Source organism: Acomys russatus, chromosome 10, assembly GCF_903995435.1.
Source record: "Acomys russatus chromosome 10, mAcoRus1.1, whole genome shotgun sequence".
In the NCBI taxonomy this organism is placed as follows: domain Eukaryota; kingdom Metazoa; phylum Chordata; class Mammalia; order Rodentia; family Muridae; genus Acomys; species Acomys russatus.
In genome coordinates this window covers 53,182,868-53,200,374 of record NC_067146.1, presented here as the reverse complement: position 1 = coordinate 53,200,374, position 17,507 = coordinate 53,182,868, and the positions used below count along the sequence as shown (strand labels likewise).

At 47.4% G+C, this 17,507-nt stretch overlaps 1 protein-coding gene across 14 annotated transcripts in view; it reads left to right on the top strand.

The window, feature by feature from the left end:
* The window catches only part of Prkag2 (protein kinase AMP-activated non-catalytic subunit gamma 2), a 338,192-nt gene that overhangs the window by 310,210 nt on the left and 10,475 nt on the right, over positions 1-17,507 (top strand). For 13 of the 14 annotated variants that reach the window (XM_051152191.1, XM_051152187.1, XM_051152184.1 and 10 more), the window contains 5 exons: positions 8,401-8,482; positions 9,745-9,803; positions 11,944-11,989; positions 13,766-13,820; positions 15,311-15,437. In XM_051152191.1, the coding sequence (XP_051008148.1) occupies positions 8,401-8,482; positions 9,745-9,803; positions 11,944-11,989; positions 13,766-13,820; positions 15,311-15,437 (369 nt within the window). Of the gene's footprint in view, positions 1-8,400; positions 8,483-9,744; positions 9,804-11,943; positions 11,990-13,765; positions 13,821-15,310; positions 15,438-17,050; positions 17,312-17,507 lie in introns of those variants that run through there. The other variant, XM_051152194.1, reaches the window with a different exon arrangement.

The following is a 17,507-nucleotide window of genomic DNA, read 5'->3' as shown; positions in this document are numbered from 1 at the left end:
GGACCAACAGAAAGACAGCAGTGGGTTTTGGTTTTGCTTAATTGCATTTCAACGGGTTTTTTGTTGTTGTTGTTGTTGTTGTTGTTTTATTTTTTTTTTTAATGGAAATACAGTTGGTTTTGTAAATGGGTTTTAAGACTTGTGGGCTGGCAGATTTTCACTGAATCAGATAACCCCCGGGGGTCCCTTTAAGACTCTCTGATCCTTTGACATAGGACAGAAAGTGAACACATGACTACAGTAAGGAAGGTAGGTCTTAGGAAGTCATTCTAAGAAATGTCTCAACAGCTATTGCTACAAATTTCAGTAGTTAAATAACTATCCCAAGTCCTCAAAATAAACTACTGGCCCAACCCACTGCACCCCCACCCTGCCTCCCCACTCTTCCTTTCAGAGGCAGCAGCTCTTGACCCTTCATATTTATGTAAATAGCCCCAAGTACCAACCAGCGGTTTATCTAGATTTTATTGTACCCTGGGGTTGACTCGCTTTGGAATTAAGAATTTAGCCAGGATGAGTAATATGTGAAAAATGCAATGCTTTCTGGATGCCCAGGGTCAATACTGCTGTATCGCTTTTGCAGTTAACCAAAGCACATCCTGTAGAGAAGTTATTTATCCTGTGAGTCTCTGAGCTTGGAGAGAGCTGGAATTTATGAACAAGGAGACAGAGCATGCTGGTATTGATTGGAGCAAAGGGAAAGATGTACTTGAAGTTCTTGACGAAAACCAGCGACAGCAGTGGTCCTTGACACACCCCTAAGAGCTAAGGGAATGAGCAGGGACCAAAGTGGCAGAACAGCCTGAGTGCCTAACCCAGAGGTGGAGTGGCATTTTGGCTACTTTGTGGGTTCCTTTCTCTATCACCCTTATTTCACTCTTCTGACACCCCCCCCCCCCCCCACACACTAGATAGGAGGGGAAGAAGCTTAGAAGGGAAATGGGCATTGGTATCCTTAGACTGCTTCCTGCTGATTAGGGGCATTGAGTGCCATGGGGCAAGTGTGATCTTTGCTGTCAGGATATTCAGTTCTTCTACTTGTCTCTTTGTGCATGGCCACTTGACTTCAACAGCAGCAGCAACAGCAGCGAGAGCAGCGCCCACGGCTGCCTCTCTCAGGGCTCTAGCGTTTATATACCCTCTCAAGAGTCCCCAGAATTCCAATTATCATACACTTGCAGAAACTGTCTGCAGCTGGCAAAATCACACCCTTGCCAGAACACAAGGCAAATCATAGTCAGCTACTGAGAACAGTCTCACCCTGGGATTAAAACAAAAACATATTCCCATAACATTTCTGTATTTTTAAAGAAACCAAAAATTCTCACTACACAGAGGTCTGTTGAGTGAATGACTTCTGAAAAATACATAATGTGTCCATTAAGAAGGAAAGAAGCTAGGCATGGTGGCTTACAACTTTAATCCCAGCACTCGGGATGGAGAGGCAGACAGATCTCTGTGAATTCAGGGCCAGCCTGGTCTGTAGAATCAGTTGCAGAACAGCCAAGGCTACACAGAGAAACCCTGTCTGGGGGAAAAAAGGAGGAAGAGGAGAATAAAAGAGAGAAAAATGTAGTGGTGCACACCTGTCATGCCAGCACGTGGGAATAGAGGAAGGATGGCTAAAAGCTCACGGTCATCCTCAGCTACGTGGTAAGTTAGAGGCCAGCCTGGGCTACTTGAGAGAAAAAGGGAAGGAGAAAGGAAGAGGTTTGTTAAAATTTTTGTTTTGTTGTGTTTTTTTAAAGGGCATCCCCTCTAAAACAGCATGTGTAAAGACCACAGCACTCAAAGACCTATGGAGACTAGAAGGGAGATGCTCCAAAGCCAGAGAGTAGCGCTGACAAGCCAGGGCAGAGTGGACACCGTGTCACCTGTAGACAAAGAGGAAGAACCTTTTCAGCGTGGATTTTTTTTTTCTCTCTCTCTGTGGCCTTGGCTGTCCTGGACTCCCTTTGTAGACCAGGCTGGCCTCGAACTCACAGAGATCCACCTGCCTCTGCCTCCCGAGTGCTGGGACTAAAGGCTTCAGTTTGGATATTGAGAGATCAACTCACCCACCCACAAAACCTAAGTTTAATTCTGTCATTAACTCCCCTTGCTCTCTCTTAGGCCTAAGGAAGCAGGCATCAAATACATAGTATGAAACAGTGCCCGCTAAGGGATTATTGCTACCACCACACTCTAGAATGGCCTGTCCGTGGCCATTGTGAATCATATCCATAGGCCAGCTGTTCCACCTGCCCGAGGAAGACACTGCAGCCACCTCAGGGAGAGCAAGCACTGCCATGCACACACACTACAGCTAGCTGGGCCAGGGAATGCTAAGGTCAGTTGTTGAGTCTGCTGGGCCCAGCAATGAGCCAGGAATGGCTTTCCAAATGGAAGGAAGTGTCTTAGGGGGAGGCATGGTTGTGTCGGGATGGTTTTCTACTGTGGATTCTTTATTGATGGAGGCGTTTGTGGGCTGTCTAAGCATTGACCTTGCCATGTTGTCAGCCCAGCAGAAGAGCAGCTGGGCTTGCTATACAGGCTAAAATCCTGGTGAATATTGCTTCTAAAGGCCCTGAATACAAGTGTCATAGTAGCGTACATAAAAATGTGTACCTGCCGCCGCCAGAAGACCCAGTGTGGTGGCAGGTAGTGCCATCAAACTCTGCACGTCCCTACATGATATTTGCTAAGTCGGTAGCCAGAATTTCTAGGCACTCTCTGTTCAGCTTCTCCCCTGTAGCCTCTCATACCCTGAATCAGCAAGCCCCCAGAGAGCTCCTCCAAGGTGTTAGGACCACACACTCAGGACCAGAGGAGGCAGCCACAGCCTGAGCCCACAGCCCCACTCTGCTTTTGGTGACCCCAGCTCAGGCTGACATGCTACCTGTCAACCTGTGACCAGAACCCCCATGCTGACTAGAGGCCTGGGATGGCTTCCTGTGGTCAGAACCCGTGCCCAGTTCCTCATGTCCCTCTTTGCAAGTCCCTTGGAGAGGGCACCTGGCATGGAACCCTGTATGTGAAAGTGGCATGGCCACAACCCAGTGCTCCAAGTGAGCTGGAAGCCGCTAGAAGACAGGACCCTCATATTTGATGACTCAAGTTAGGCTTTCAGCCACTAGAGTCCTTGTTGGCTAAATAAAAGGAGAAGGTTGGATCTGTTTCATCCCTGGGACACTACCCAGTTAGCCACCGTCAGATCCCATGGAGGTGGACCATTCTAATTCCCACTGCTTCTTGCATGCCCTTGGCATGCACCTGCACCTGCCTTGGCTTGGCATCTTTTGCCCAGGAATGCTGTTCCCATGAAACCAGAAAGGCTATCCCAGGCTCTGTCTGCTGCTGTGTGCTTGGCTCGTAGAGCACAGTGCCACAGCACAGCACTGCTCACAGTTAAGGCACAGGGACTCTTCTGCAGCTCAAAGAGGCTGTGTCCTGGGGCTGGCATTCCTGTCTTCATGGTCCTATGGGACTGAGAGTGTCACAGCCTCGTTTATCACAGCCTTAGCATGCCCTGAACTTAGGCAGCTCTTGAGCAGCTAAACAGTAATTGAGCAATTTCTGGTAAGCTCACCTGTAGCAAGTCATCCGTTCACTGGCTGAGTGTTAAATTCCATTCTGGCCTGTTCCCATATAATCCGTTCCAGGCTTCTGGAAGTGTAAGAGAGCGAGGTGTGCTGGACACTGGTATAGCTCACGCCTTTAATCCCAGCACTCAGGAGGCAGAGGCAGGGGGATCTCTGTGATTTTGAGGCCAGCCTGATCTACAAAGTGAGTCCGGTACAGCCAAGACTACACAGAGAAACCCTGTCTCAAAAAACAGAGGGGGGAGAGAACAGGAGGGAGGAGAGAGGTATGTGACAGTTCATTCTGTGTGTAACCATGCTGTAGGGCATGGTTAAACCTGTCCCCAACAAGAAAGGGGCAAGGCTGACTAGGGTTGTCCTAAGAAGAGTGAGTAGCCTGTGTCATGTTCTCCCAAGAAAGCTTGGGGTTCCAAGCGCTGAGGGCAAGGCCAACATTCCAGAATGTGCTGATCAAAATTGTACCCCACCATGTAGTAAACAGAGGCAGGAGAACTGCTGCAAGTCAGGCCTAGTCTACAGAGTGAGTTCTTGGCCAGCCAGGGCTCTATAGCAAGACCATCTCAAAAAAGGTGGGGAGGAGGTTAAAATGAATATACACACACATGTATATGTACATGTCATCAAAACTAAAATAGAAGGCTATTCTGAGAAGCAGGATGCACATTATAATTTTAATTTGGGATGAAAATTAAGATGCACAAGGAAAATTGTGCTCAGTTAGTCTCAAGGCAAGAAGAAAGGGACCAGCTGGTCCCCTTGCCCCTTGGTGCCCTGGTGCGGCTGCAGAAAGTGGGGCCCTTCTACTGTGCTGCTTTCATTGTCCAGGAAAATGGTCGTGAGCCAGAACGGGTGAAATAAATAATGATGAGAGAAAGATCATTTAGAGATTATGCAATGTTGCCCCCCCCCAGACGAATCACATCCTGATACAATAAGAGATGTTGGAGATTAACAGGCTGGCTGTGACGTCAGAGGCGCCGTGGAGAACAGATCTGATACTGAGGAACAGGAAAGGAGCATCAGTGGAGACCCTTGTGCATTAATGGCACACTGAGACTCATGCATGTGTGCGCGCGCACGTGCACACACACTCACAAACCAGTGCTTGAGCCAAGTGTGGCTTGGCCATGCCTGTGATCACAGCACCTGCCAGGTTGAGGTAGGAGGATCAAAAGTTTGAGGCAAGCCTGGACTATACCCTTCTTTAAAACAAACATGAATTGGTGCTTTTCAGTCCCCTCTTTGTGTGTGATTTCAAGGCCTGGGGACACTTGTAACTGAAGCACTTAGGAGCAGGGGTTTAGGCAGTTTGGTCAGAGAAATCATCATCATGAGAAAGCAAGAGTTTCCTCCTGCTTTTGAGTAGTCAGAATATGTACATACTAACCCTCAGAGCTGGGGAGATGGCTCAGCTTGGTGGCTAATCAGCTGGCTGCTCTTGCACAGGACTCAGGTTCTGTTCCCAGAACCCACATGGCAGCTCACAACCACCTGCAATTCCAGTTCCAGGAGAGCCAACATCCTTTCTTACCTTCCTAAGCACTGTACACATGCAGTGCACATACATACATACATACATGCAAACCATGCATAAAAGAAAAGTGAAATCTTTTTTTAAAAAAGTAAGCTCCCACTTCCATAGCTTTCTTCCGCTGGGTGGCTGTTTTTCCAGTTTTTAATGTCGGAAATAGTGCCACATTGAACATCTTTGATTCAAGGAATCATACTCCGGAAAATAAACCAGCAGGAACAACCTTGTAGGACAAATAGTAGGAATGGTGATTCCGTGTGTGTGTGTGTGTGTGTGTGTGTGTGTGTGTGTGTGTTTCAAGACAAGATTTCTCTTTGTGGCCATGGGCTATCTTGGAACTCACTCTGTAGACCAGGCTGGCCTTGAATTCACAGAGATCCTCCTGCCTCTGCCTCCTGAGTGCTGGGATTAAAGGCATGTGCTACCACCGCCACCCAGCAGGGTTTTGTGGGGGGTTTTTTGGGCTTTTTTGTTTGTTTGTTTGTTTTGTTTTGTTTTGTGTGTTTTGTTTTGGTTTGGTTTGGTTTGGTTTTTGGGGGTTTTTTTTGGTTTTTTCGAGACAGGGTTTCTCTGTGTAGCCTTGGCCATCCTGGACTCACTTTGTAGACCACGCTGGCCTCGAACTCACAGCGATCCGCCTGCCTCTGCCTCCCGAGTGCTGGGATTAAAGACATGCGCCACCACGCCCGGCTGGTTTTGTGGTTCTTAATACAAGCTGTGCTTAGACACTATTGCTTCAACAAAACACCATGACCTGAAGCAACTTGGGAGGGAGGGGTTCATTTTGCTTACAGTTCCCTATAGCAGTACATCATTGAAAGCAGTAAGGACAGGAAGTCACAGGGCAGGAGCTGATGCAGAGGCCATGAAGGGCGCTGCTTGCTAGCTTGCTCCTCATGGCTTCCTTTGCCTGCTTTCTTGTCACACCCAGGACCACCATCCCAGGCTGGCCCCACCCACCATGGGCTGCCCCTTCCCATCAATCACTGATCTAGAAAATGCCCCACCAGCTTGCCTGTTGCCTGATCCTATGGAAGCATTGTCTTAAGCAAGGTTCCCCCACTCAGGAGATTTTAGCATGTGTCAAGTTGACACAAAACTATCCAGCACAAAGCATATTATTTAAAATAGTGCTTGTGGGCCAGCAAGGTGCTCCCTGGGTGAGGCTTGCCACAAAACCCAGTAAGCAGTGTTCAGTTCTCAGGATCCACATTGTAAGAGAGACCTGACTGCCACAGTTGTTCTCTGACCCTCATGTGTGTGAGGGTCCTCTGGCCTTTGTGTGTGTGTGTGTGTGTGTCCGGCCCATGATGCCATAGGCCATCCCTATGTACACACGCACTCACACATACACACACACAAACACACAGAGTAAATAAATGTAGTAAAAAACTAAAATAGCACTCTTGTTAGATAAGACTTAAAAGCATATGTTTGTTAAATGGAAGCAGAACGCTCCAGATAAACAGCGTCAAAGGAAAGCGCTTGATGTTGCCAGTTCCCCAGGTTGCCATGCACGGTCCCTGTTCCTGTTTTGGTTGGGACTGTGGCTGCATGGTCAACAGGTGGCAGGGGAGGCCTGTTCACCCCATGGTGGTTGGAGGCAGAGACAGAAGACAAAGGGAGGAGCCAGGAGCAGTGAACTTCCTGGAATCCTAAAACCCAAGTGAGGCCGAGGCAGAAGGATTACAAGTTCTAGACCAGCACAAAGCGAGTCCAGGACAGTCAAGGCTACACAGAGAAACCCTGTCTCAAAAAAGAAAGAAGGGGCCTAGGGTCTCGATGTCCTCCCCCGGGCTCCCCCACTCGCATGACCTCACTTCCTCTCACATAGGCATTTGGGGACCACCCTCAGCTCCAGACTACAACAGCAGCTTTGAATAATGTTTTACTGTTTCATTTGCATGTCTTGAATTATTAATGATTATGGAACGTTTTCCTTGTTTGCATTCGCTGTTTAGAGGATTGTTTTCACCCCCCCACCCCCCGAGCTTTTGGCTCTTAATAAATCAAGGGTGACACCTTACAAAATCCCAAGCATGTGCATTAGCGTCAACGAAGTGCCCTGCACTGACACGCTGAACAGCGCCTGCCTATGCTGTCATGGCCCAGAGCTCGTGTTCGTCTCCAGTGCTGTAAAATGTAGCTATAGCTGCAGGCCTTTCTTTCACATCTTTTTTTTTGGGGGGGGGGGGGAGAATGGGAAAACTTTTTATTTGCTGTGATTTTTAATATAATGACCAGTTACCATTTCAAATAAATTCATTATAATTATGTTTCAGATGAATTCTACCCATCACACATGGGAGAAATTAGGCTGTTATTTAGTTATTTTGTATGATTTTATTTATAGAAAAGCTGTATATACAAGAATATTTAATTACAGAAAAGAAAAATATGAAGCTAATTGTCTTTCAGTTCAAAAAAATAATGCCCACTCCCTCTACCAGATGTGGCCATCCTGTGGCCCATAGGCCATGTGCAGCTCAGAGTATGTCACATGAGCATGACGGGACACAAAATTATAAACTTCCTTCAAATGTTTCTTTTCTTTTCTTTTCTTTAAATGGTTTTTTGAGACAGAGTTTCTCTGTGTAGCCTTGGCTGTCCTAGACTCAGAGTCCAGGCTGGCCTCAAACTCACAGAGATCCACCTGCCTCTGCCTCCCTGACTGCTGGGATTAAAGATGCACGCCTCCATGCCTGGCTTCTTCCTTCAGATCTTAGGAGGACTAGGGAAATGTCTCAGTGCTCAAACCATTTGCCATAAGTTTGAGGACCTGAGTCCAAATCCCCAGATCCTGTGTAAGACCCCAGAAGCCTGGGCAGTGTGCTTCTGTAGTCTGTTGCCCCTGTAGGGAGATTGGAGGCACAGTTGGTGGATCTGTGGAAACCTGTCAACCAGCTAGCCTGGTGTGTGCGCAGCAACCAAGAGGACACCCGAAGTTGTCCTCTGACCTCCACACATGTGCCTACAGGTGCACAGCTACATACACACATATACATACATGCAAAGAGAAAAGAAAAAAAGAGTTTTTTTGTGGTTCTGTAACTTGCTAGCATTGCTCTAGATGAGCTTTGCAAAGATGACAACTCATGTGACAATTTCAAAAGGTTGGACACATCTAAGTGCCTTTAAGTAGGTTACAAGTAACATTTGTAGCTTACGGAACCTAAACTGCCTGTCATCGGTAATTCCTGGTACGATTTGGTTGACACCTTGGTTGAGACTATTTTCCTCCTGAGATGTGGACTTTAAAGGGATGTTTTGCCTCTGGTTTCCCTCCAGGTTAAAAAGGCCTTCTTCGCTTTGGTAGCCAACGGAGTCCGCGCAGCGCCGCTGTGGGAGAGTAAGAAGCAGAGCTTTGTAGGTGAGTGGTGTGGCGGGGAGGCTGGCTGGCATTGTAGGTGAGTGGCGTGGTGGGGAGGCTGGTTGGTCAGGGAGCCCCTTTCCCAGCAGAGCACTGCAGTCAGTAGTCCATCCCTGCGGGTTCAGCCTGATGGAACGTTCTGGTGTTCACACACTGCACAAGACCAAACCCTAGTGAACATAAGACAGTGTTGTGACCTTATTGCAGTCTTTTTTGCCTTTCAAGTGGTTTGGGTTTTTTTTGGGGGGGGTGCTTTTAATTTAACAATTTCTAAGCACTCTGGAGGGGCTTTTGTGTCTTTATCGGCTTGGGGAGCAGTCATCACCGGTGTGGTGAGATGAGCCCAAGGCACTTGCTCTGCCCAGTCACTGCTCAGCACCTTGTAAAAACAGCAGCAAGCCTCAGAATGTGAATATGATCGGTGTCAGCTAAATCATTAAGCTGACAGAAACCCTAGGTAAGCCCTGGCTATGGTGATACATGCCTGCAATGCCAGCACTTGAGATGCAGAGGCATGAGGGTTCCAAGTTCCAGCCTAAGCGATAGCAAAACCTTATTTGGGAAACCCAAGAGCTAGGGGTGGCATTCAGTGCTGTGCGTCCCTTAGGATGTGCAGGACCCTAGCACTGAGAGGGGAAGAGGTGTGCGCCTTCCAACTATGTATACTCTTGTCACATCTGGCCACAGTCCGAGTAGCTGTCATTCTCCTTCTAGACTGTAATGTTCTTGTGGAAAACATTGGGTTTTTTTGTCATCACAGTTCTAGATTCCAGCACACAGTAGGCATGTTGTGAATAGTAACTCACATGCAGCTACAGTTCTTATGGTATTTTATGAACATTAGTTAGTTCACTCTTAATCTGTATATTTGCAAGTGTGTGTGTGTGTGTGTGTGTGTGCGCGCGTGCGTGTGTGTGTACACTAGCATGTGTGTATGTGTGTATACTCATATGTGCATGCATGCATGAATGCATGCGTAGGCCCAAGATTGATGCCAGGGATCATCCTCTGTCACTTGTCCACTTTATTCTTTGGGGCAGCATCTCTCAGTCAAACCCAGAGCTTGCCAGTGTGCCTAGTCTCACCGCCCAGTTTATTCTGGGGACCCCCTGTCTCTGCCTTCCATGGCTGGAGTTACCGGTGGGCCACCACACCTGCCAGTGTTTAAGGATCCAGATGCCTGTTCTCACACCTACGTGCTTAACCACTGAGCCAGCCCCAGCCCTTTAGTTTTGTTTTTGACCTGTGACTCTTTGTTTCAGGAATGCTCACGATTACAGATTTCATAAACATACTACACAGATACTATAAATCACCTATGGTAAGTGACATGGGCCTCACTGTGTGTGGCCAGGATGGGGTGGATTTTCCCTGTATGTATAATACATGAGGAAGTTCAATGTAAGACTTCCAACCTAAGTAAGCAGTGAACTTGGTGTCTCTGCATTCGTGTGATGCTCGCAGGAGACATGGCAGAGGGGCCCGGTTATAACTGCTTTATTCAGCTTGCGGAATTGTCCTTTCTAGTTTTGACGTGTAAGGTCCTGCTGCTTGATGACTAGCAGCAGGTGATGTGTGCAGTAGTATCTGCTAGGACCAGGAAGGGTGGTGCCGCCCCCCCCCCCCCCGCCCCGCTTCCTCTTAGTGGTTGGCCTCGGGGCCTCACCCTGGAGATAAAGTGGCTACAGGGCTTAATACTTCCAGGCCTGGTGTTCTGAGTGCAGTGTGATAGCCACTCATCGCCCGTCGAGGATCTCTGTTTCTTTCTTACTCCAGTTCTGGGGGGAAGCCAGGCCGCTGAGCTTGCTAGGCAGTCCTCCACCGCTGAGCTACAACCCCAGCCCCTCCTTCACGGTTTTATAGGCGCTACAAGGAAAGTAGGAAAGAGGACGTACAAACCAAAATTGGAGAAATTCAGTTCTGACTCTCTCCTGCCAAGCTAGGGAAACTATTCTGGATGCCGTTGGTGGCAGACACCCTGGCACCTAGCCCAGCTGTTCTAGAAGGGCAATTTGAACTGAAGCCCAGTCTGCCCTAGATCAAACACTGTTTGGTTTTGGTTCTGTCTGCGGTGGTGACGGTGGTGGGACAGCTGTGTGTTCTATTTAACTAGTTCTACTATATGGGGCACCTAGAAGATCAGTTATTTAACAGGGCTTCTTGTAAGAAGTGTGTCATCAGTGAGTAAACACAAGATGTTTTTACTCAGACTGAGACCATGGCCACAACATTGATGGTTCTTTTTTTTTTTTTAAGATTTATTTATTATTATGCATACAATGTTTTGCCTGCATGTACACCTGCACACCAGAAGAGGGCACCAGATCTCATTACAGGTGATTGTGAGCCACCATGTGGTTGCTGGGAATTGAACTCAGGACCTTTGGAAAAGCAGCCAATGCTCCTAACCTCTGAGCCACCTCTCCAGCCCACGTTGATGGTTCTTAATAGTCATGTTTATGATCTATCATTTGATCAAACTGTCACTGAGTGCCAAATGACTAATTCCCACATGAAATGTAAAATGAGTCTCTTCATGAGGAAAACTCTAGAAGGAAGATCTTCATATGAGGACACAGAAGTAAAAAGTGGATGGTGAAAAGGGAAGATGGGGCCTCGGGGTAGGAGTGGGGAATAAGAAAGGACAAAGGAATATGTGAGGCATGAAGACAGGAGGAGGGGCCTTTTGTGGGAAGAAAGGAGACAGTCGAGGGGGAAGTTAGGGAGGCTAATAAAGGGGAACTAAGAATGGTGGGGCAAGCTGCCCAGTGGTGGCGCATGCCTTTAATCCTAGCACTTGGGAGGCAGAGGTAGGCAGATCACTGTGAGTTCAAAGCCAGCCTGGTCTACAAAGTATGTCCGGGACAGCCAGGGCTACAGAGAAACCCTGTCTCGAAGAAAAAAAAAAAAAAAAAGAATAAGGGGCTGGAGAGATGGCTCAGAGGTTAAGAGCACTGGCTGCTCTTCCAAAGGTCCTGAGTTCAATTCCCAGCGACCACATTGTGGCCTGTAACCATCTATAATGAGATCTGATGCTCTCCTCTGGCCTGCAAGCAGGATACTGTATTTAAAAAAAGAAAAAAAAAAAATGGCGTATATTGACACATGCACACAAAACCAGAAATGCCACCATGAAACCATTACTTTCATCTGCTTACTAAGATTTTTAAATTAAAAATATATTACTTAGAGAAAAATGAAAGAAGTTTTACCAGATTTTAAATATTCTACACACACACACACACACAGCGCACATATCTGCGGTCATTTATTAAATAAAAAATTGGGGGAAATCTATTGAAATGTAAATACATAAACAGACTAAAGCTGTTTCGTCAAACTTGAAAATACATTCCTTATGTCCCCTCATTTTCTAATTATATAAACAGAGTAACAGGAGCGTAGCTACTTGGCCCCTGTAAATGATGACACATAAAGATGTGGGTTTTTCTTATTTGCAGGTACAGATTTATGAATTAGAGGAACATAAGATCGAAACGTGGAGGGGTAAGCACTATCCAGTCTTAAACTCTTCAGTATCTGGGGGAGATGGTATGTGAAAAGCGTGTTTTGACGTCTCAGGTTGTTTCCTGCCCTAAATCCCAACCCGCGGGCTACAGCACTCTGCGTGTTCCTTTTCCATTTGGAGGGTCTTCCGTACTAACTGCACGTGCTGCCCATCTGTGATTGACTGCGCTTACAGCAGCCACACGTGTGTGGCTTTACACTAGACCTGGAGCTGTAGAGATGAGTGAGCCGACCGCTGAGCATTGCCTCAGAGACCCGGTCACCGTGTCCCGAGGGTGGGGCAGAGCAAGCTGTCTGGTTAGGCCGACAAAACTGGAACAAGAAAAGTTTTAACCAAACAGTTCAGACCGAGTAACAAGGAAATCGTTTTAGGAGCTCTTGGGCTGGGGAGAAAAGTGCTGGTTGTTCAAGTCTGAGAACCAGAGCTCAGCCCCAGAATCCTTGTAAGAAAGCCAAGCATGTGGTGTGCACTCGTAGTTCCAGCACTGGAGGCTAGTGATGGGCCAGTCTCTGGGCTCACTCGTCCCCCAGGCTCACTCAACGGGCAAGGCCAGAGCCAGGGAGGGACTCTCTCAAAACACAGAGCAGAGAGTTTCTGAGGTGTTGTCCAGCCTACACACACCAAATGTGTATCCACACAGATGCACACACTCATACAGACGAAAGAACTGTTTGCCATACCAGAATTCACCATTTATAGTCATGTTATTTTTACATACAACAAAACCAGATTTTAATCTCTTGTCCCATGATGGGTAAGTTGTCATCTCAAAGACTCATAGCGGGCAGGGCAGAAGAAGGGACAAGTCAGAGGGCCCTGGCCCAGCGCTCAAGGAAAAGCCTTAATAGAAAGGGTGGGGGAACCACAGGAAACGTTTTAGCTGGGTACCAGGAGTCTGGTTTTCTCTTCCCATCACATGTGCAGCAGGATGACCAGCCTTCGAAGGTAGCTGAGAAATCATAGCCTCCACCGAGTGCGCCAGGCCTCTCGGGCCCTCTTAATTTCATGACTTTGAAAACTTGCTTTGTTGAGCATGGCTTTATCAAGGCAGGCTAAACAAGTTCAGTTAGCATGGCATCCATATGGCCTGCCAGTGACGTGATGGGCACCACCAAGACGGGCACTTCACTCCAGTTCTGCCATGTACGTTCTGTATATCCACACTCTAACAGGGGTGTTTGAAGGTGCGGTAATGTCAGGGTGTTCCCTGTATGCAGACCTCCGCAAACCAAAGTAATTACAGTTGATTTCTTTACAAAGAAAATGTGCATATGCTGGCAAGGTTCCCAATCTGCCCTGGGTTTCGAGCATCAGTTTAGTGAAATAAAATGAGACCATCTGAAGAACGTTGGTTAGAGTGGTACTGCCTCCCAGCTTACGAAAATGCCCTCTAAGGGACTCTGTAAATGTTTCCCTTCTTGTTAGTGATGTGAACTTGATAGGACCCAGTGGCCGCTGCTGCCATTGCTCTGCATCCAAGGCTTTCTTGATGTTATCACTGTCTGGAAATATTGGGCGGGGGTGGGGATCGGTCTTATATTTTATTTTTCTTCGAAAAACAACGTCCTGAAAACAGTTGAGGCTGCTTTAAGTAACCATGACTGTAACAGTAGTTTTGGGTAAATTAAACTATCTTTTCTCTGGGTGTCTGGTTTGTCTAGTTATTTCCTGTCAACTGAGAATACTTTAATGTAAAGCAGCATGGTACACAGCAGACCTGTGACTAACTGTGTGTTTTCCTCCTACAAATGCAGAGTTGTACTTACAAGAAACCTTCAAGCCTTTGGTGAATATCTCTCCAGATGCGAGGTAAACATGGAAGCTTCCTCTCCCCGCTTTGAAAAGATTCTTTGCAATTTAGGTATTTTATTGCCATGAGGACAACTAGAAGTAGATAGACACATTGCCCCAGTCTAGATAGGACCCGCCTCCTTAATCCAAATAGCATGCCAGAAGGTAAGAGGCCCATGGGTGGCACACAGCTGGAATCCTAGCGCTTGGGCAGGCCGACCTAGGAGGATTGCAAGTTTAAGGCGGGCCTGGCTCTAGGCATAGCAAGCAGAAGGCCGGCCTGGACGACTTAGCAAGACCTGAGACAGGGGGAGGGAGTAGAGTGAGGGGTGAACAGCCGTGCGGATGCACGTGATTGGTAATGGCCTGTGAGGTTTGGACATCCAGCTCTCCTGTGGAAGCGTCACAGGAATCCTGTTAAGGTAACTGAGCTTCACTCTTGGCCCCAGCATTCAGTCTGAGCGGCTGGATGCTGGGATTCGCAGTGAAACGTTCCCACAGAGATTGCAGTGCAAGCCAGAGGCGGCCCAGAAAAAGCAGGAAGGACGAAGCAGGGCTCGGGCTCAGCCTGGTGGAAGAGCGGCTGCGGCCTCAGCCTCTGGCTCTCAACACAAAATGGACAGAGGAGGAGACACGTTTAAAGCCCAAGAGCTCTAGAGAAAGAAGACATTCATTTTTTGTTAGCTATTTCCAGATAGCAGGGCACGATACACCCCGCAGACTTCTTACCAAGCGTGGCAGAGGATGATGAGGCCACAGGAGGGCAGTTCCCCAAGGTGGGATGGCAGGGTAAGCAGGCACCCTGGGAGTCTGGCAGCCAGCCTCAGTGCTGGGGTCACTGCTGGCTTTCCTGAAGGCCTGTGGCTTGCCTCTTTCAAGCAAAATCCCTGGACATAACGCTGTTAAAAACCTGCCTTACCACTAACCAAGGACAAAACTTGCAGTCATCATCAAACCCCTACCCAGATCTAACCAAGGGACAGAACATTCTCCATAGTTAAGTGGAGACTGGGGACTGACTTTCACAGGATCTCTGGTGCCCCATATTTGGCCATGTCCCTTTGTGGGGGAGGCCCAATGGCACTCGGAGGAAGGGTAGCGGACTACCAAGAAGAGACTTGATACCCTAGCACCATATTCAGGGGGAGGAGGTCCCCCTCGGTCACAGTCATAGGGAAAGGGGATTAGGGTGAAAGTGGGAGGGAGGGAGGAATGGGAGGATGTAGGGGATGGGATAGAAAATGAGATATAATATGAATTATTTTATTTTTTCAATAAAAATGTGTTAAAAAAAAAAAAAGGAAAAAAAAAAACCTGCCTTACTGGAGACCCATATGTCCCTTATGAGTTTGAGATGAGCTCCTGTGTAAACCTTTGCTGTGACTGTCTTAAGCTAATGAACTCTTATGGTAATTTAAAGCCGTAAAAACACTGTAAGCAGGGGTGGTCCAAAGTTTTTCTGATTATTTTCGAAGCCTCCTAACGACTCTAATGGCTCTTCCCCGCAGCCTCTTCGATGCTGTATACTCCTTGATCAAAAATAAAATCCACAGATTGCCAGTTATTGACCCTATCAGTGGGAATGCACTTTATATACTTACCCACAAAAGAATCCTCAAGTTCCTCCAGCTTTTTGTAAGTAGTCCCTAAAGATGCAGTTGCATTGACTGTCACTTACGTCAAGTAAACGGGCTCCTGTTGCTCTTGGTAGAAGAAACCGTTAGCTCCAAGGCCTCTGTTTTGCAACCTTTCAGTTTCTCAACTCACTACTGTGTGTGTTGTATGTTCCCCAAGCTGACGCCAGCGCAAATGCTGTCATCTCTCAGTCCTGTTACGAAAAGTCATAAAAGCGCAGAATACCCCTGAAGATGGGCGTTGTGTCACCTCTTGGGCATGGGAAGCTAAAGCAGTTTGTAAATCAGTCTCGCTGAGGTCTGCTGCACCAGATAGATGGAGCCAGGATTTAGGGCAGAGGCTGCTTTGTGTTGCATTTGTTGAGGGCATTGTTTTAAAAACATGAGCAAAGACAAAAATCACCATCCATGGGGTTAATTCCATTCTTAACTGCAGGTCAGATGTGAGCAAGAGACACTCCCATAGTGGACTCCTATGGTTTGTGTCCACAACCTCTGAAACAGCCAGTAAGAAAGGAGACTCTGTGGGAGCAGGAGTGTGCTCCCCACCCCCATCACCTTGCATCAGGTGGAACAGTGCTGGTCCAGAAAGGTCATTCAAAGTCACCCTTCCTAAAGGAAATAAGTACTTAAAGCGGCTTCCCAGAGGCTTTCCCAGGATCCTGTCTGCAGCCTCCCGTCAGGAAGCAGCTACACATGCAAGTTAACAGAAGGGCCCAAGTTGCTCTTCTGGATGTATGGCTAGGGACTTACAGAGGTGTCAAAGGTTCAGTGACTGAGACATGCACATAGTTTAATAGCACATCCAAGAAAAACTGCATTTTCTGGTTAAATAAATGTTAAATAATTTGCCGAAAAGTCCATGACATTTACTAAGCAACCAAAGAAGAGTGGGGGTGTTGCCCGTCAGTGGATAACCGGCAAGTGTGACAGCCTTCCTTGTTGAAACCGAGGGCTTGGTGGAGGGGCAGGCACTCGGGGCCCATGGTTGCTAGGCTGGTGGCTCAGTCCCTAGAGCCATCTGTGACAGTGGGCCACTGGCAGGCACCATACCGGAAGCTTTGCCCCAGGTGTCTCTGTACAGCCCTGTCCAGTCGGTGCTGTTAGCCCTATCCGTGATGCCTCTCATCTCGACTGTGGAGAGAAAGGGGTCACCCCAATTTGGACTAATATGGCAGAGAGAACCCTGCAGCCAGAATATTTGGCCAGGGGTTCTCAGATAAAAATACATATGAAAATATTTATTTAAAAATAAAGAAACAGTGGGTGTGTTGGCGCACACCTTTAATCCCAGCACTCGGGAGGCAGAGGCAGGCGGATGGATCACTGTGAGTTGGAGGCCAGCCTGGTCTACAAAGCGAGTACAGGACAGCCAAGACTATACAAAGAAAACTCTGTCTCATAATAATAATAATAATAATAATAATAATAATAATAATAATAATAATAATAATAATAATAATAATAATAAAACAATGTCCTGGTTGTTACCGAATTATCAGGGTCGCTCTGGGGAAGGGTGGTAAAGCCCTCCCAGCATGTGTGGAGGTGGATTAGATGACCTAATAGGTCTCTCTCTCTTTTTCTCTCTCTTTTTTTTCTCTAAATTTCTAGGAGTCTCATGATTTGAATATTGATGAACTCTTTGACTTGAACATTTTGTTTCTTCTAATTGTTCATCTTTTCCTGATAATTATAAGGTACACCAGGATGATGATGTCACCAGTGCCCTTTATAAAAGGTGGATCTCTGAACCCGTAGGCATGCTTGTTGTAGCCCAGCCTCATCCTAGAATGTCTTCCAATTTACCCCTCCTCCTCTGAAGTAGTCAGAAGAGGAGAGCTAACTTTAAAGTTCTTCCTGCTGTGTGCAGCCACCTTGTGCCCTGTTCCGAACAGTCAGAAATTGCATCCCTCTGGGGAGCGTGCAGCCCATGGAGGCAGGACGGAACGAGGAACAGCTTAGTCTCAGCCTGAGATCTGCAAACACATGGCCTCAGCATCACTTCAGGGCCCAGGGCTGAGTGTAGGCCACTAAGAGTAAAGGGTTCAAGGCCAGGCGTAGTGGCACA